Source organism: Stegodyphus dumicola, chromosome X2 (genome assembly GCF_044657685.1).
Source record: "Stegodyphus dumicola isolate Sdum_Otavi_A_Nest chromosome X2, ASM4465768v1".
In the NCBI taxonomy this organism is placed as follows: Eukaryota; Metazoa; Arthropoda; class Arachnida; order Araneae; family Eresidae; genus Stegodyphus; species Stegodyphus dumicola.
In genome coordinates, this window is record NC_140781.1 from 186,219,548 (window position 1) to 186,240,072 (window position 20,525).

Consider the following 20,525-nt stretch of genomic DNA (forward strand, 5'->3'; position numbering starts at 1 on the left):
AAGCTCACCTGCTTTAAGAAATTTCAACAAAATATTTTGAAGATTATTTTGAGAAAACTACACCTTCCACTTCTTTTCTGGTTCAAAAGAGAAAATAAAAAACACATTTATAAGCTTAAAAGTATGAAAAAAGCACTAATCGCATGTGACTCACAGAAACTGAGTATTTCCAATGCACAACAGGCTTATCCAATTAGCCACTGAAGAGTTCTTGTGGATCCAGCACTGCAGCCAGTGAGAAGAGAGGAACAAACGAAGTACAAACAGAATAACTCTTATATGAATAGAATTATGCCATTTGATACATGAATAGTATATGACTAGAGGTGCATGAACAGAATTATGCCATTTGATGACTTTTACTCACCATCATATAAAATCAATAAAACATCTCAGAGTATATAACTCATGATTTGGCACTGTGTCATAGTTAAATTCACAACTCAAAACTTAGAAAAATACGAGTAGAGAAATTTTTCTTGCAGAGGAAAAAAAAAAAAAAAAAGAGAGAGAGAGAGAATTTAGTTTGTGAAGGAAATTGAAAGCACCACTGATTAAACCAATTACTAATGCATCTAATTCATACGACTTGAATATTTATCAAGCCATGTTATGAACTATTATTATGTGAAAGAAAATTGTTTAACATTACCTGCTCATGTATTTATAGAAAGAACACATTCAAGTAAACAAGGGAGATCAGATATAAAGGAGGGGGGGAAAACCCATCGGACAACGGATCATTATTATTATTATTACAATAATAAAACATTTACTGATCAGTATTTAATGACTTTCCCTTAACTACCACTACTGGACTGATAAGATATTAAAATGCAGAAAAATAGCAACAAATTTAATTTTCTAAACTCTTCAGTTATTTTCATAGTTTTCTTAGAGCATTTTGTTTAGTAATGAGCAATACTTCTTCCAAAGTTTATTTTATTCGAAATTTAAATACTAAGAATAGGAAACAGCTAATATTACTTGGGATATGAGGAACAGAATAAATTGTATAATGCTCCAAGAACTCAAAGTATCTAAACCTGGTTAGAATAAAATTCCAATCAATGAGTGAATACATATTTTTATTTGCTTCATCATACCTTCTGGAGATTCCAGTTTTAACACCAGAAAGGTTGGATCATTTGAAACACATTCTAGAAAGATAACAACAATATTACCTCTTAAGCTTTTCTGATCGCTTTGAAAATTATCATCGAAAATATCAATTGTTGTAAACATATTCTTAACATAAAGCTGCTGTTTTCTATAATGTTACATAAAAGAATTAAAATAACTTTATTAGATTTATACTAATTGATTGCTTACATCTTCTACATTTAGAAAATTACCTAAACAGTATGCTATTTGCCTCCTAATGACAATGGCACTCTTTAGCTTTCTGTTAATAAAATACATTCTTGAAATAGTACAGCAACAAATCTAAAATTAATTTTCTTCCCCTCGTGACAAAACTTCCTGATGAGAACATAGTCTAGATCAAGTCCACGAGTTTATCATGCCAAAACAGAAGGAGTTGAGCCTGTCATTCGAGAAGGGGTCCACAACATTTGTAACGATACGTGTTTGTTTAGTTCAGTTTTTTTCCGTGAACTGCTCCTCTGAAAATCAAACCCTTCTTGGATGTGAAGATTAACATTTAAAAATGCATTAATTTAATCACTGATTTCTTAACTTTTATGTTAAAAGAAACATTGCTTAATTAATCCTATTTTAAGATACGTTATTTACACCATTTAACTACATGTCAACATCTTCAAAATATCAAGCTTATATGATGCTGTCTTACATGCTAATCCCTCTTAGTACAACTGCTTCAAAAAAGCAGTCCGTCTTATATGGGAGGCTGTCTTACAGTTAGAAGACTACAATAATTTTTAACTCAGCCAATTCAGGTAAAAGAGTATGCACTTCCTATTCTCAACCATCCCATATATACCCCTCCTTTTTAAAAATATGATTACAATTACAGTGTACCACCCAACTGGTACTTAATGTTAGAATAGTAGATAAATTAATAAAAGCGGTTTTAACTGAATCTTTCAAAACTTTGGGATATCATTTTACAGAAGTCTTTAAACTACACAGAACTGTATAAAAATTTTACCTATGGAACCTCCAGAATGTATAGTTATACCTTCATCAGTGGTTCGAAGTTTGGCGAATGGCCGACTCTATCGATCTCACACTTTGTAAAACCTCATAATTTGGCTTACAGCTTGTGACAGTAAAAACTAAATCATTAAAAAAAATTCACCCAATGCAAAATGATCGTCTGATGATGCTGGCATGGTATAGCCATCTTGGAGGCCCAATATGAATTAATAATTATACATTAAATCAAGTGAAAAAAGAAACATGATAAAGCAAAACATAAAATTACACAAAGCAACAACTTTCTGTTTGGCATATATTTAAATACCTGTCAAACAGAAGATTGCTGCTTTGACCAATTTTATGTTATAAGTTACAAACTACAGTCAAAAGTGGTTAATCTGGACTCGTCGGGGCTTCGGCGATTCTGGATTATCGATTTTTCCGGATTATAGATTATCAGTTTAAATCTCGTAAGATGGCATGCAGAAATTCTAAAATTAAAAATATGAAACCGTAATTTATGAAATAAAGAATAATTATGATCTAAAGGGTATCAACATTTGCAAAAAGAAAAAGTTATTTATTTGTTTACTTTATTAAACATTTCTTTCAATGTAAGTTGTTTAAGTTTTGCTTCATTTCATGTGATAATACTTTCTCTTTAATTCTATTAAACAGACATAATTTCTTGTTCATTTACAAAGTTCCGCTGTTCAAGTCCTATAATTGCTGTGTCGAGAACACCCGACTAATTTGTCAATCGAAATTTTTTCGTTTTCAATAACCTCTGTCACTTTTCTTCGCTATCGGAAGCGAATTATAATGACGAGGAACTTGTTTTAAATCATATCAAAGACGGAGCATATCGAGATGAAATACTACATTTGGTAAGGAATTATAAGCCAAATAAAATAAAAACATCTGCCCTGAAGATAAGGATAGTGCTGACAGATCAACTTCCAATTCATTACGCGCCTGCCATGGCGTTCCCCCCAGTGAGCAGCGTGAAATTGATAAACAGATTTCGGATTTCAAAACGTACTTTCGCTTTAGATCCTTTACATATTAACAAATATATATCGGAAATTCTATTTGATATAATCGAAAGTTTAAGCTTACTTTTATATTGAATTTTAAAATTGCTCTTAGAGTCTGCAAAAAATAATAAGCCGGATCCAATTCAAAAATTAAGGCACAACGCAATCATCAACATTAACTGAAATATATAATTAGATAATTTTAGCTTATACATCCATTATACATAAAACGCGCACGCAAAAACGTATTCTGCACTTGCGCACACTCATATGCGCAGTCGTAAAAGGTCTCGCGCGCACGCGTAAACGCCTATGCGCATGTGTCAACGCAGCGCATGCGCAGAAAGTTTTTAGTTTGGAGGTTCGGATTATAGAGCATTCCGAATTATGGGTGTCCGAATTAACGACTTTTGACTGCACTGCTTTATGAATTTCTTTTAGGTAATCCTGTACAGTAAGGACCATTGTGCATAATGCTTGAAATGACTTACATTAGCTACAAGAAAAGAAAAGAAATTTTTTTTTAACCTACCTTGGGTATGAATAACCAGGTCAAACTGCAAAGGTTCCCCTTCTTTGTTCTGTATATATATATAATTCCAATGACTAACAGCAGGGATAACTTTTAATATACATGGACTTGTATCATTGCAAGCAATAAATGAATCAGATTCTGCAGTAAATGTAGGCATTCCTAATCTACGAAACATCATCATAACAGAGCATCTGCCACTAGAAAGACAATTCTTTAATTCAATGCTGGTTATCCAACTATTCTTTAGGGCAAAAAACCTAAAAACAAAAAAGAAAAAAGTTTGGCAACAGCACCATCAAGTTTGTAAACAACATAAATGGGACACTCACCATTCAATTGTCCCATGCAGAGTTATATTGTACTGACAAGAGTGTGTAAAGAGTTTATAAGGGTATGAAGGAATGCCATTGCATAGGGGCCCTTGAATGTTCTGCTGAACTACATTTACATGTTTAAACTTAAAAGAAGACGGATATATATATAATAAAAGTTTTTAAGGACCATGCCTTATATATATATATATATATATATATATATATATATATATGATACAGGTAGGGTGTCCTTAAAAGGAGGAAAAAAAAAAAAAAAAAAAAAAAAAAACAGATGAATTTAGCATTGCATACACCCAAACTTCAACTATGGATGTAAAGTGAGAACAAGTTCTGAATTTCTTGAGGCAAGCATGTGAAAAAATGACAAAAATGAAGGTACAGGAAGTCAGGACCCCTGAAGTTCACTGGAATTCAAAGTTTCAGGAAATGATTTTATATTGTAGCCAAATGTCAAATTTTCTGGTAAATACAAAAAGAGGGAGTTGGCTGAGGTAAAAATTATTACTTCTTCTGAACATTGTAGACTTCACACAAGATTTTATTTGAGACATGGTGATACTGTAGAGACATCAGATATTTTTTTTTTTGGAAGTAGGCAAGATGAAAAATTAGCAACGTCTTCGCCGGGAATCGAACCACGGACCTCTCAATAAGGCGCTGAGCGTGAAGATCACCACACCATGAAGGCACGCTAAGAAGGCAGGAGAAATATATTATATACTCCCCTTTTAAAGTGCGACTGGGGTTATTTTAAGGGACCCAATCGCCAATTCCTGAGTGTAGAGCATCATCACTCCAGGCGCCACTGTAGATACAATTGGTATTTTTTGGAAGCAGGCAAGATGAAAAATATGCAACACCTTCAACGGGAATCGAATCACAGACCTCTCAATTACGCGCTGAGCCTGCAGACCACCACACCACGAAGGCAAAGAACATCTATGTAAAGAAGGAAAAGCTCCATAGACGTAATATAAACCAGTTTGCTATTACGCCACTGCAAAGAGGAGGGAAAATTCGCCAAGGGATTTGGCGACGGAACCTGGTGGCGAGAATTCCCCCCTCTGCCAAGTGTACAGGAAACTAAGGAACACGTATTAAGAAGAAACATTCTCTGGCAAAATGTTTCTTCTTTGACGTTTCACAATAATTTAGACTCGGATTTTCGCATTTTTTTTGCTCAAAATAACTAATTCATTAATTAATTTACTTGCACGAAAATATATTTTCTTTTCCTTTAAAGTTTAAAGAAATTTAGAACGATGTTCGTTTTATGGACTCTTGATAAACGTGCCCCTGTGAAATTCGCCGCAAGCTTCGAATTTTAGCACTTTGGCGACAGATATTTCGCGCATGCGCAGCTGTTTCCCTCTATGCTGGGAAGGAGCCACTCCTGTTGCAGAGAAGTTTTCCTTCTTAACTATACATATTCTTTGACGAAGGCACGCTAAGAAGGGAGAAATACCTTATAATACAATCTATTCATTTACATATATCTCATGATATTGGTTCAAGCCTGAAGAAAATTTCAAAAAAGGATTAAAATTTCTCTACTTCCTTTCTACCAATTCATGTTTCTTACTTTCACACTTTTTCATATTTTTTTTTTTAGCTGTCAAACTTGAATAGTTTATAACATTTCTGATGCAAATTAATTTCAATACTAGGTTTTTATGTATATAATTTAAGGAAAAAATATAAGTTTCTTTGTTTAAATGATTTTTTAAACTGATAATGAAATCTTATTCAGTACGATTCATACGGCATTGATGTAAATAATATTTGAACTTCTTGCATCGCATAGTAAAAAAGGTACATTATAAGGAATGATAGTTATTGCGAATATTGACCTAATACAGCCTCTCATCAATTGTAGGCCAGGTCACTGTAATAGAACGGCCATTATAACAAGCGTCAAATGAGCTAACATTCGTAGCACGTTTTTCTTAGAATCTTAACTATTTAGACATTCACTCTCCAAATCAGATAAAATATAAAGGGGACAGAAAGCAATCTACTATTTTACACAAACAATGAATGTTTTCTTGAAAATTCAAGACACCTAATGAATGCTTTTCGGAATGATAGGAGGATCGGGGCTGTGCTCTTATAATAATAATAATAATAGGCTAATTAACTAATAAAGGCTGCCCTGCCTCGTGAGACTGAACCACATTACAGGTCCACCCCCCTTTGAGGCACATCGTAGAGGTTCAACCTCTACAATTACCTCTCCAGGGAAGCGGCGCACCACCTGGAATTCACCAGGCAGCACTGGTCGTCAATTGCTACCTGCCAGTCACTTGGGTGAACCCGTCGCAGTGGGTCATTACCCAGCAAACACCCCCTCCGGCTACCAGAGCCATACTGCTCAGGACATGCCAGACCTCGGGGCCAGCCAATGAGTGATCTTTCCCAGGGCCTTCAGAACCACCAAGTTCATAAATTTTATACACCGCCTTTGCCGAGAATGCCTAGGTACAGATCCTAGCCAGTAGCTTCGCAAAGTTCTCTACGTCAACCGTCCCCCCCAGGGGGAGTTGGAAATCAAGGGATGAAAGGCTGAGCCGACCTTGCCCAGACCGGGGCTAAATAAAAATATTACCTAAAAGCTTCTTATAAAACTTTTGTCTAAAATCGTCCACAAATGTTTAGTCTTAAGAAGACGTTTCTGTACGCTTTTGTATTAGATATGTTTTATGTGGATGCCTAATCAGAGTCAAGCTGAGGTTTTGTTGAATAACTTAAGAAATGAGAGAAGCGAAATTAAATTATGACAAATTAATGCTTTGAAGACAGTGGCCGCAATATAAGTCACAGTAACAATGTCTCCCCTTCCCCCTAAAAAAAGGCTCCTACTGAAATATCGGCCAGAAATATTCTACCCTCTTAACCTTTCAGATTTTGAGGATAATTATTATCCGATGACATTAGGCACTACTCACAAATTCCCTTCCGTTTTCCCTCAGCAGTGGAATGTTAGCTTGGAAAAAACAAGCTTCAGCGTATGTTGCATAATTTTCTTGCTGTCTAGAATTCTGCATTAATACTGCCATTTGAAAAATGCAAAATGCGATGAAATAAAATAAAGTTACATTTTTTTTAAACTAAAGGATAATATGAAAAAGAATACACACTTAAAAAAAGAAACCTACTATCACAAAAAAATGCACGAAAGAAAATTAAACAGTGTTATACAGTTTGAATGACAAAATATTTACTACAATACAAAAGGATGTAGAGACATTAGGTATTTTTGGAAGCAGAAAAGATGAAAAATGAGCAACGTGTTTGCCAGTAATTGAACCACGGATCTCTGGAATATGCGCCCAGCATGCAGACCACTACATCACGAAGGCACGCTAAGAAGGCGGGAGAAATGCCTCATATACCCTCCTTTTATACGGCGACTGGGTTTTAGGGGACCCAATTGCCAAATCCTGGGTGTGCAGAATCATCATCCACCACCCTTTTAGTTCGGCCCCACTGTAGAAACATTAGGTTTTCTTGGAAGCAAGAGTCATGACTGACGAGAAACTGTACGGGAACTTTCCATCGACTACCACTAAAGTGAACTCGACGATGACCTGAAAAATAGAAGTTTCACCCACTGTGTTCAAAGTTGTCCACAGACCAAGAGACGTACGAAGGATCCCATGCCGTTGCACCAGGTGCAACTCAGGCCGACCTAAGACATCTATAAAATTTATGAAATTGACAACCTTGGAGTGTTCATTGTATCCATAGAAAAGTACGTCAACAAGAATTTTGTGCTCAATGCACAATTGCCAGCAGTGGCATCGCTCATCAGCTAATTGTTTCCTTGCACCCTGCTGTGTAAAGTGTACTGGCGATCATAGCACAGCTAACTCTCCCAACAAAGGAAGGGTCGAAAATTCGTGTTGTGCGAACTGCAGTAAAATTATCCCGCCAAAAAAATTTCGAATGCAAGAAGCTCAGCCATAAAACAGTCATTATCAGCTCCTGCAGTTAATCTGTTTAGGCCAAATTCAGTTGCAGTAATAATACTAGTATTAAAATATACTCCCAGGTCCTCAGTGGCAGTAGTGAAAATCAATTAGACAATAAACCCAAAACTTTAAAATTCTAGATTTATGTATTTTATGCAAAGCTTTAGAGTTAGAAAATTTTTTTTGGAAAAATTTATTTGCCAGGCTAATTCAGCTCATAAATAACACAGGCTAATTCAGCTCATATATATAACAATCTTAAACAACTGCATAAAGCAGTAACTATGATGGAAAAATTTATATTTTTTCCTAATTCGTGAGGAAGTTAACTGCCTTATTAATAACTGTCAGAATAAATAATTGTAAGTTAACTATTGTTACATGAAACGCAAATGGTCTCTTCCATAAGCTACATGAATTTCAGTAGTTTATGAAAGAGTATAGACATGGTATCGTATTCCTACAAGAACACATGCTTGGTCCCCAGCAGAAATTTAGTACTGCAAATTATTATTCGTAGCATCAACAGCGACTGTCATTCATCAAAGGGCAGCAGGAGGATTAATTATTCTGGTCAAACTCTCCATCTCAGTACCACGTACAAATTCTACAACTTTCAGCCACTGAAGCTATAGCTATCACGACCACTTCACAGCCAATCACTTTCGTCTCCACCTTTATCCCCCCACCACCGACACACATCGATTATTAAAAAAGATTTTAAAATTGATTTAATTTGAAATTGAATGATTTAAAAATAAAATTTAAATGTTTTACTTCAACTTAGCAATTGCATTATCTTAGGAGGCGATATGAATGCATGACACCACGCTTGGAACAGCAATTCTACCAGCCTTATCAGCAGAAGAGTTTACAACTTTTTAATAGAAATTGATGTTAGCTGCTATAACACACCACACATATGCTGCTATTCAGCTTTTACAAATTTTGTGATTTTTGGTGTTGGACTGTTTGTGGCGTAAATGCGAAAAAAATGGTGCTTAATAATACAGCTAAGAAGAAAAACAAAAAAGGGGTTAACAAGAGTAAGAGCAAAAGCAGGCCGGTTAAAGTGGAAGCTCAAAGAGATCATAAGTTTCCCTAGCAAACCATTTTGAGAGGCAGTCAAAATCGAAAAACCTTTCAGATTTATTTTTTCTTTTTTCAGGTCTGTAAATTTTTTGGGGGTTTCAAGAAATATTTTTGCATAGGGGCCCAATAGTTACGCCACGGAACAAAACGCCATTATCAACTGGTGAAAAATTAAACTTTATTCTTAAAAAGAGTTATAGTTCAAACAAAGACATGAGGTATGAAGCATTTCCCTACAATTTAGAATCATGTATAATTTTATGATAATCAGATTATACAATGGTGGACAATTGCTAAAGAAGGATCAAAAATGGCTATATAGCGCATAAAAATCACAGACGGCTATATAACGTGGTTGGATGCCAAGTGAAATAAAATAATGCCAGAATACTAGAACATAACAATAAAGATAACTTATTGTGCTCTGAAATCTAGAATGCTCTGAAAAGTGTTCCAAGTGTCAAAATGGTCATTTTGGGCTGAATACATAAAAGTGAAAATAAATGCAATTACTGCCCACAGCCATTTTGGCGTAAGATGTCAATAACGGATATGGCCACCATGGAGGGCAAAGCAAGATTCCTCACATCATGTCATACTTTGCACAAAATTATCCAGCAAATGTTGGAATAATTTATCCCATTCCTCTCTCAGTGAATGAATGAGGGTGTCCTAGTATATTAGAGGGCATTGTTGACTAGAAAGTCTTCTTCCCAAAGCAGCCCAAACATTTTCAATGGGATTCAGATCTGGAAAACATGCTAGCCATACAAGATGTTGAATATACCTACTCCCTAGACACTTCTGGGCAGTGACTGTTCAGTGGCATATTGCATTGTTGTTTATTAAAACAAATTTATCACCAACAGCACCACAGAACATGGAAAAATGAAGAAAACTTCATTAATGTATTGTCAGCCAGTCATAGTCCCAGCTGGAAGCACATAGGGCGATGTACGGCCGTTGATCATGATCCCAGATCATATCATGACACTATGTGTAGGATATCGGTCCCTTTCCTGTATGTCTGCCAGACTATAGGCAGTACCACTTTCCTGCCACATCAGTTATTATTCACAATAAGACGAAAGACTGAACCTACTTTCATCTGAAAGTAGTTCACAAACCTAGTTGTCCTTCCCTGCAATTGCAATGCAGATGAAACCCTTTTAAACATGCAGAACGGTGATGTCTAGACAATGGAATGCACGCAACAGGAGGGCAGGCAATGCAAATGTCTGGCTACAGTTTTCCAGAAGATTACCTTGCCAGTAGCAGCAAGTACTCATTTTCTACCTCAATAGCTGTGTTGCACCAGTTCCTTTCCGTCGACAGGACAGCTAATACTACATAAAAGTTTTAATGAGCTGAATTTTCTTCTCTAAAATATATATTAAATATAAGAATTATAAAATTATACAGACAATTTATTAATTATTAGTTCACTGCAGCTAGACTATTGTTAATTCATGACAGAAAAGATATCAGATGCATTGCTACCACAATACAAACAGCAAATATTATATTATCCTGGAAGCACAACTGACAAAATATTGCTCCACATCCAGCCATTGGCCTAAATTCATAAAGTATGTAGTTCTATAGTGTGTGCAACACAATGAAATCCATGAAGTGCAATTTTAATGTTTGCAAATCATTTCTTGGATTTGAATATTCACTAACAGCTAATTTAAATTTAAAAATCAAATATAAAATACTTTGATGCAGCAACAAAGTTGATTTATTGCAATATAAAAAACTGATTCATTACTGGAAGCTAACTGTGACAATATTTTTGTCTTTGGCTGGCGCAATTTATAGTGTCAGTCACACAGGCCTAATACACAATCATAAAAAATGGGTAAAGCATGGCAAAATTCTTGAGAAAATGTGGATTGGAGCCGAAACCATATTATAATTAAGAAAACTCAGAAAGTAACTTCCATTTCCAAAGGGTGTAAATGCGGCCTGAAATCAATGGCCCACTGGCAAAGTAGAGAGGCCAGCTGAAGGCACTTTGGAGGCATGCATGCTTAGATCTACTGTTAGATTTGTGAAGCAGATAACAAACACATTATGAGTGCCTCAATAGTATGGATACTGGTGCAATGTTTAATGAAGGGCAGGGCTATGTGCACAACCAAATAATAAAATGGGTGACCACCTGTCTTAATCGAAGACTTCATCTATGCAACGGAAGCAAAGAATAAAAAGAAAAAAAATTGCTTTGTCGGAGCTTCCAGTTCCAGTTGCTAATGCATTACACTGCATCTGGCAGACTGTAATTCCGTAATTGTGTTTCTGTTGGGTACCATACATGCTTACAACAGATGAGCAACTCAAACGCCAAGATACTGCAATGGAATTCTTCATATGGTGCCGAAAGGTGATGGAATGAGATGTTACATAAAATCCCTCAAACAAAACAGCAGTCTATGGAGTGGATGTACTCCTCATGTTATAAAGGACTAAAATAAAAGCAACAATCAGAACTCAGAAATACAAGTGCAACGTGTTTTGAGACAGATGACTCTCTAGGACATCTTCCTGCAAGGTGACACTATCAATGCCTAAACTTACTAAGAAACATTGCAAAAACTGCTTTACATACTCTAAAATAATCTTCAAGAGTGTTTATTGCTCACAAGTATGGTCTATCTAGTTTTCAAACCCCTGTTCTTTCACTCTACCCGATTTGCTTCATAGATATGCATTCAAATGAACACTTTGTCAATGCTAAGTAGAAAGCATACTTGCTGCATGATAGTGCTCATGAACAGAGTTCCATTATCACTGATTAGCTTTTGAGGGAATCCATATTGTACAGAAACCTCTTTGATTAATATAATTTCACATTCATTTGCAGTAGCAGCTGGTAAAGTGAAAATCTCCATCCATTTTGTGTTGAAATTTTCAACAATAAAAATCAACTTTTTCCCTCTGGTACTTTCAGGTAATGGACAATATAAATCAATAGCTAGCATTTCAATGTGTTGGCCATATCTAGTACTTGGAGCAACCCAGATGATTTCTGATTTGAAGGCTTGTAATAGTTGTAATCATCACAATTTTTTATGTAATCTGCAATGTATTTTCACATTCCCATGAAATAATACCTTTGGGAAATTCTACGGTATGTCTTTCAGAACCATAATGTCCTGCTGCAGAAGCATCATGATACTGCTTAAGAATTCTTTCTGGCTCATGTATTGATACTATTAGTTGAGCTGCCTCGGAATCAGACTTAGCAATACAAAATTTCTTGATTCCTTAACCTCAATTGATACAATTAATTTCTTACTTCACTTTAGAAATATTCTATGATCTTAAGATCAGCTGCTCTCAATGGATTTCTACAGCATTTCTGGTTAGAAGGCATGAACTTCTGGCTATCATGGTTATCATACAAACTTCACATAATTCTCTTTCATGGTTATACACATGGCATGATAACATATCAGCTACAAAATTAGCTCTTCCAGGGATGTAGTCCATCTTCAAATTATAGGGATGTAGTCCATCGTCAAATTGCAATTGCATGGCTCACCTATCATGTCAAGCTACACATGACATTAAGTTTAAACTCACTTATTTGCACATTTGGCAGAATTGACAAAAACAGTACAAGTGCAATAGTTAAAATTTTGTTCGATATAAAATTAGAAGTGTCCACACAGGCAGACAGAATCCAGACCTTGACTCTTAAAAATGTCTTTAATCTAAATCCAATGTTTACATAAAAATATATTTTGCTTTGATGATAATATTAGCAGCTCCCTCAAATGTAAACAACAGTTTGTTTTACAAATTTACAATGCAGTCTGGCAGTAGATATAAATTTCGTCGCTTATAAAATGAAATTAAGTAAAATACCAGATGATAAAATAGCGCATGTAAATATTTATTTTTATGAAAGAAAAAACTTTAAACTTTTGATTAATATTCTTAACTTAGAAAAAAAAAAAAAAAAAAAAAAAAAAAAGCTTTTTGGTTTAAGATTACTGCTGCAATTCATTGAAGATTGTAACAAAGTGCATAAACTACATTTGGAGTCAACATCACTTTTAGCAAGTATGCCAATTTCAAAATATGCCAATATATAAATTCACATATATCTTCATAAATTTTTACTAAAAAGCTAACATTTTGCAGTTATGCTTGGAAATATATCAGCTTTATGATGATGATAAAACTTTTATAATTCAATTTTTTTAAAAAAAATTATAAAATTTTTTATTATAAATTTTTAAAATAAAGCAGATGAATGTGCAAATTTCATTTGGATTAAACCCAAATTTTAAATTATGAAAGAAGAAATAAAGTAAGTTTAATTTAAAAATTGATGTTATTAAATATGCAAAATTCAATCAATACTGAGGGGATTAAAAGTTTGATTGCAAATTTTAAAAAGACTGCAGCTAGGTTTTTACAAAACTTGGAACTTTTGGCATAATTTGAAGTTCAGATTAAAATACAAAAAAAACTGGCATGTCCTCTTGAGAAAAGTAGTAGTAGGCCAAGTAGATTGGCAGATAAAGAACTGTTTCTCTTTTTCTTGGGGAGAGGAGTTGGTGTACCTATATGTAGGAATATAAATTAAATGTTTAAGCTGTCATCTTCAAGCAGCAAAAATTGAAGGACATTGTGGTCTGCATTGAAAATGTTAAAGTTTATTATGGAAATAGGCTTCCAATAATCAGTTCCTAACCTACATTTGGTGTTGGTGTATTTAATTACGGCAAAGCATATGAGGGCTATCTGCCTAAGGGGAGGAATGCCTTCGTGGAGGACTTTCTAAGGGAAACTGGCTCGTATACACGTTACACATGGGGAAAACTACGAAAACGCTCATGCAGCCAGCCCGTTTGCGGGATTCGAACTGTGGCCTAACCTACATTTGGCAGTAAAGACTTTTTGACATTGAGAGTTTCCACTGCTTTTTGCGAGAGAAGCTTTCCAAAGTTGGAATTGATTAAAGAACTACCTTCAATCACAAGCCAAATAAGACTTAAGGGTTTGGCAATACTTCCAATTGGAAACTTAGAGTTTTAGCTTTTTTTATTGACAGAAAAGTTAAAAAACACTTTTTAATACATCAGTAATGGCCTATCGATACACTTTTCTAAATATATGTTGTTTGTCTGCTAGACGTAAGCTGTTTTTACTTTAGTCTTATAATATTCTTTTATCCAAATCATTTTAAATATTTAATTTTAATTAAATAGATGTTAATTATATATTTATGTTGACCTTTTGTATAGCAATCATTCCAATAAAGGGGGCCCCAAGGAGATTTCCACTCCAGGTCTCTATTAGCTGTAGGTCTGACACTGCAGGTATATTTGTTCCACATGGAACTCTAACTGCCATGATGATGTCTTAGTAATCTTAGGTACACACCATCCTCTTTACTTAATCTTTGATTGCACCTATCAAAATTTTTAGGGTTATAGGTGGGAATGGACATTTCCATTGATTTGATTGCGATTTCAGCTCCGGTTCTACTTCACATTTCACAGAGGGAGAATATTTGTGACAGAAAAATTTCAGCTTACATATCAGATTTTCATTTCAATAACCTTGCAATGTCCGGGCATTTCCGTTTTTGCTCAGCAATCAAGCAAACATCTGACAAAATACTTCTTCAAGGAAATCAGCCACAAGTTTCACACTTTATATTTTTTGTTCTTCCTAGCCTTCAGTCATTTTGTATGCTGCCCTGCCCTTCAAGAAAAATAAGCACCACAAAAGGTCATTTTACGTCCACTACAAACTTCATGCAAACCACTATACATATAAGCTTTCAATTTTTACGCAAGATTCTTGACCTTCTACAGTCACATTTGTAAGAAGACATAATGAGGTACTTTATGTCTTCTTACAAATGTCTGTTGAATGTACATTATGAGAAAGCTAAGTATGTATATGTATAATAATTTGACTTGTCAAAGCCAATCAGAACAGTCACATGGAATGTGAATGGTCTATCCTATAAAATAAATTTTATAGATGAGTTTGGTTCGGCTTTTATAGATGAGTACAACCCTCATGTATTATTACTTCTACAAGAACACATGCTTGGCCCACACACAGGGATCACAATTAGCAACTATAATGCCTATCATCTCAACAGACACATAATAAGTCACATCACTTCTGGAGGAATTCTAATTTTAATCAAGCACTTCCTTCCTTATTATAATACTCCAATACAATAGCTTTTAGCCATAGAAGCCATAGTTCTTGCAGTCATTCCAGGCACTGCCCAACCAGCCACATTAGTCTCCATTTACATGCCAGCTCATTAAGACACTACACTGCATAAACAGGCAATGTCTTCACTTAACAATTGAATACTAATAAGTGGAGACTTTAATGCACACCCCCATAAATGGGACTGAAGTTCCACTAGTTTGAATAGAAACACAATTTTTAATTAGGCCAATAAGGTTAAACTTACTACTTCAGCTCCAGAATATGCCACAGTAAAATATCAGCTAATATTATTTACTTTTCCTAATCATTAATACTGAATACCCGAACCCCATTACAAGTGAAGATGAACATTCATCTGATTATAACCCAGTCATTATGGACAGTGCAGTTGGTCATTATAACACACTAATCAAAAGAGCTCTTAGAACTAATTGATGTAATTACACCAGAGCTCTGAACAACACCCAGTAAACTAAACCAACAATACAATCAGGGAATGAGTTTCAACTCATAAACTTGATGCATTTACTGAAGAGCTCCACAATGCATTAAAAAATAACAGCAAAAAGATGCACTTGCCATGAAAAGACGGAGAGATCCTGCTATCAGAGAATTAATTACACAATGAAACGAGCCTGCCATACATAGCAAAGGACGAAATACCAGAGGACAAAGTTCACATGACTCAACATTACAATGATGTCAAGTCTCTCTCTTTCTCACACGCCAACACACACACACAAAAAAGGATAATTGGACCAGATATCTCGATTCATTACCTCAAGATGATAATTCTAGCTGAGAAGTAGCTTCTAAATATAAAAGATGCCACAGTAATATTCCACTCTTAAAAGGCCTTTGCAGGATCACATACAACAAACTGTAGAAAGCCTAGTCTAGAGCAGATCACTATGCTTCTCAATCCATCATAAACAACATACTAAACTTAGTAACAAATTGTTTCACTTAAATCTGCATAATATTTTTCAAAGCCACCCACAAATAACATAACCCCAGTCAAACTCTCGCAGGTTCTGAATCATACTAAGATGAGGAAAATCAGAAAGAGCCCTGGCATTGATTGCACAATAATAAAAAAAAATATGGCAGCAATCATGATCTGCAAATTTACAGATGACTAGCTTAATGACTGAAACAGCTTATTTTCTTCAAGTCTGGAAAACTGCAGCTGTTTCTCTGATACCGAAACAAGGAAAAATCATTGGATAACCCAGCTACGTATAGGCCAATCATCTTGCTGCCTGGGCTAAGCAAAATTGCTGAATATGTTATTCAGAGATGCATTCTGGACTTTGCAGATAATAACATCATAATTCCAGATCAGCATAGATTTTGACCTTACACTCAATTGCTCATCAGCTCCTACAAACACCTTGGAGTCGAAAACATCTTTTAGGGACTGCTAAATCATAAATCCACTGTAGATTATTTTGTGATATTTCAATGGCTTTTATCATATCTGGAACGAATTACAAATTTACTATCCCAGGTTTTCCAAATTACATTACACACAATTGATTCCTAACTTACCAATAGGTACTTTGTCATTCGCTTAAAAAATACATATTCCACAAAGTGGTATACCTCAAAGGTCAATGATTAGCAAAATTTTATTCTTGCTTTATGGGTAACAATGTACCTCGCACTCCCAACGCAACACTTGCCATGTATGCAGATAGATGATCTTTCCATGAAATGCATCTTTATGTTCAGTCACTCATGCACTACAAAATCACATACACACAATGAAGTCCTGGCTTCAAAAATAGAAAATCAAGATCATGGACAAATGGCAATCATGTTCAGAAATCAAAGGACCATCGTCAGCCATCAGTATGTATAATACTGTTATCCTGTGGTCTAAGCAAGTAACCTAACTTGCTGTTATTCTAGACCAAAGATTCACCTGAACGAATTTTTAAGTTCTGCAAGTGTAAAGCTACTTACTCTTCCCCCCTTAATTTGCCTGAATTCTGTTCTTTGATTAGATAACATGTTACTCCTCTGTAAGACCATGATACGTCCCATTGTTACTCATGCCTGTCCTGTCTGGGGCTTTGTTTGTAAAACAACATTACATAAACTGCAAGTCAGTCAAAACATGACTTTCAGACAGATTTTTCGATGGCTCTACTACAATGTAACAATTTTCAAAGACCTTGGTGTGACCTATTGCTTACCTCAATGGCAAAAACAGCCGATAAGTTTTTCATCAATACTGCATTAGAGCAAAATATTTCAGCAGCTGTTTTAAATTTTGATCCACATCATGTAGATAACAGATGATGGCCAGGAGCCACACTCAGAAATTGGAACTGATTGATGATTATATCTCACTGTAACTCAATAATATTCCTTTCTTCCTATCCTTCTGCCTATTCCTTTCTAAAAGTATGGTCCTCTGAGCTGAGTCTCTCCCTTGCCCCACATCCTTTTGCCTTTTATTTTACATATAATTATCATGGTTGGCTTGTGATTTGATTGTATTTTACGCTGCCATCTATCGGCAACACATTTAAAGTTATCATTTTTGTATTACTGGGATAAAGCTTTTTGTTTTCTTTGCTCTGATGCTAACTATTCTTTGGGCCAAGTGCAAAGCTTTCCTGACTCTTGGAACACCATATGAACCCACCAGTCAAAACATGATGCACTCACTGCCTTCATTCATTTCACCACCTGATGCACTGTCTTCTTTCATTTCAGGCTCGACTGCCATGATGGATGTTTCCCATTCGTTAGCCTCTCATATCAATATTTTTATCCCGAATCTTGAATATCTTGCAGAAATGCTATATTTTCAATGCAACTCAAAATTGCTTATAGTTTTTATATAAATTTATGGACTTACTCAAATGCTATTTTTACATGATAGGACGCTTTACAACTTTCATAGTCTGGATGGCTTTGAACCAGGAACTTGTGGCTCATGGCTTGCTGCCATGTAAGAACTGTTGGTTGGGCATGACTGAGTGTCTAGTCAACATTATTATGATGTAGTTGGTTGAGCGTGGCTGTAAGGGTCTGTTCAATGTTGGTCTGATGCATATGATTGCCTGTAAGTGTTGAGAGGTCGAACAGCAGCCAGTCATTATTCTTGGGTTACCAATGCGGTGGTGGGTGCAGTTGATTCCTTTGCTGCTCAGCTAGAGTTGGGGTGCAAATCAGAAATCTATGGAACCATAAGCAACATCATCCAGTTAATAGAGCTAAAAGTGAATTTGAATCTTAAGTGTTTTGGAGTGATGCTTCTTCTGCATGGAGAGTGAAGTTGCTATGGAACCATATACACATTCTGCTGTATAGCATATTTTCACATTCCAGTGATGTTAGATTATCTCTCTACAGCAGGGTCCTCTTTCAAGAATCATGTGACCCAGGCCTCTGATGTATTCTTAGGCTGCTACCGACCAAAACTCTATCAATATATTTTCTAAAATATAGGACATTACATTTTCTGAGGTCAATAAGCAGGACCCATGACTGAGGTCAGAACTAGTCAGAACAGACTACAAGTATTTCCATATCACTCCACTTTAACCAAAAATTGAAAGCAAGCAAGAAGTAACATGAAGTAATGCTCCATTTTGGGCATATGCTTCAAAATAAAATGCTTGGCTTTATGTCAGGATAGGAATAATTTATTTTGTTACAGGTCAGCATAATACTGACTTTTGATAATGATAGTTTAAAAGCAGAGACACAGTCACTATACCGACATACAGAGCCATCTATTGCAGTTAAAAATTTATATATTAAAATTTCTTCAAAAAAGACAAATTTTGTATTTCTGTGCTGTATTAACATACATTGTAAATCCACTAAAATGCAATATATTTTTTTAGTTTGCTTGATTTTGGAACATTATGCACATAAACAATTGTAAAAATTTCTCATTATAATTACACTTTTAACCTTTTAACCGTCATGCCCAAGATTATCTCGGGCACAGCACTGGTGTTCGAAAATGTCACGTCCGAGTATTTCTCGGGGTAATTTTTTTTTGAGTGCATCGTATTGTCATACCCGAATATATATCGGGAGAAGTTTATTTCGGCTACATTTGGTTTTTCCAATAAAAAAATTCGACAATTTGTGTAGCCAAATCATCAAAATAACTTGACAGTTAAAGGGTTAAGGTTTCTCTTTTACAGCAAATATATTAAGGACAATCAAGGACATTTCTACAAAAATTCAATATAGTTCAAACTATAATTTAATATAGGATCTATTTATTACCTGTATATTTGACTTCCAGATATGTTCTGCTTAAGCTTTTCATTTTGAAGCAAACTAATAACATTTGTAACGATATTTAGCTTCAACGTTGATGAAAGCCAACTCAAACATGATTTGAAAAGACCCTGAAAATTAGAAAAAATACAAAATTACTCAAAACCTAATTGGAAAAAAATCGTCAATAGTTTACCATGGGAATTGTCAAAATTGAACATTTCGAAAATATTTCTGCTTGAAACATTATGTTCCGTCTTTATTTTTTTTCCTTTGGCAGGGAAGGGGGTCAATACAATTATATAATAATCAATGAAAATGCAATATATTTTTATATGCAAACTACTCCTACTAAGGTTAGAATCATCGGATCTAAATTTTTGAGCTGATGGCACAAAATCACTAAATGCCTAAGATTATGAGCTATGTGAGAGCAGAATTATTTAATAAAATGTAAACAGCCGTTAACATAATATTTAGACAGTTAATATGAATTGCACACATACTGATAAAAAATAGAACTGAACAAAATTTGTTACATGCAATAAATACATTAAAAAATTACATTAACTGCTGGCATCCTTTAATTTTATCATCATAGTAAGACATCAAACTCTGAAATGACAAAATGGGAACAAAAGCTACGCAGTATGCCCAATTATAGGCATATTTATAATAGATGAAAAACTATTATAAATATGCCTATAATTGGGCAGAAAGCTCCAGAAATAGAAATGAATGTAAACTATAGAATTTCATTAATTCAGGAATTCTTGAAAAAAAATGAATGAATAAATCTGTCCAGATCAAGTCATTTCAGTGTTATCTGCTTTTAAGATGAACTAATTCACTCAAAGACAAATAACACTGAAGGTGTGTATTCTGGGTGCTACAGAAAATTTCCTGATTTCAGAGCACTGCATGATGCTTTGATTATCTGTCATTATTATTTTTACTTCACTTG

The 20,525-nt window shown here is 34.9% G+C and overlaps 1 protein-coding gene across 1 annotated transcript in view; it reads right to left on the reverse strand.

Moving 5' to 3' along the window:
• Positions 1–20,525, reverse strand: part of LOC118188723 (transmembrane protein 8B) — a 167,526-nt gene that overhangs the window by 52,995 nt on the left and 94,006 nt on the right. Inside the window, exons 4-5 of the mRNA XM_085809561.1 lie at positions 19,568–19,692; positions 3,691–3,950 (exon numbers count right to left, since the gene is read on the reverse strand). Of these exons, the coding sequence (XP_085665687.1) occupies positions 3,691–3,950; positions 19,568–19,692 (385 nt within the window). The remainder of the gene's footprint in view (positions 1–3,690; positions 3,951–19,567; positions 19,693–20,525) is intronic.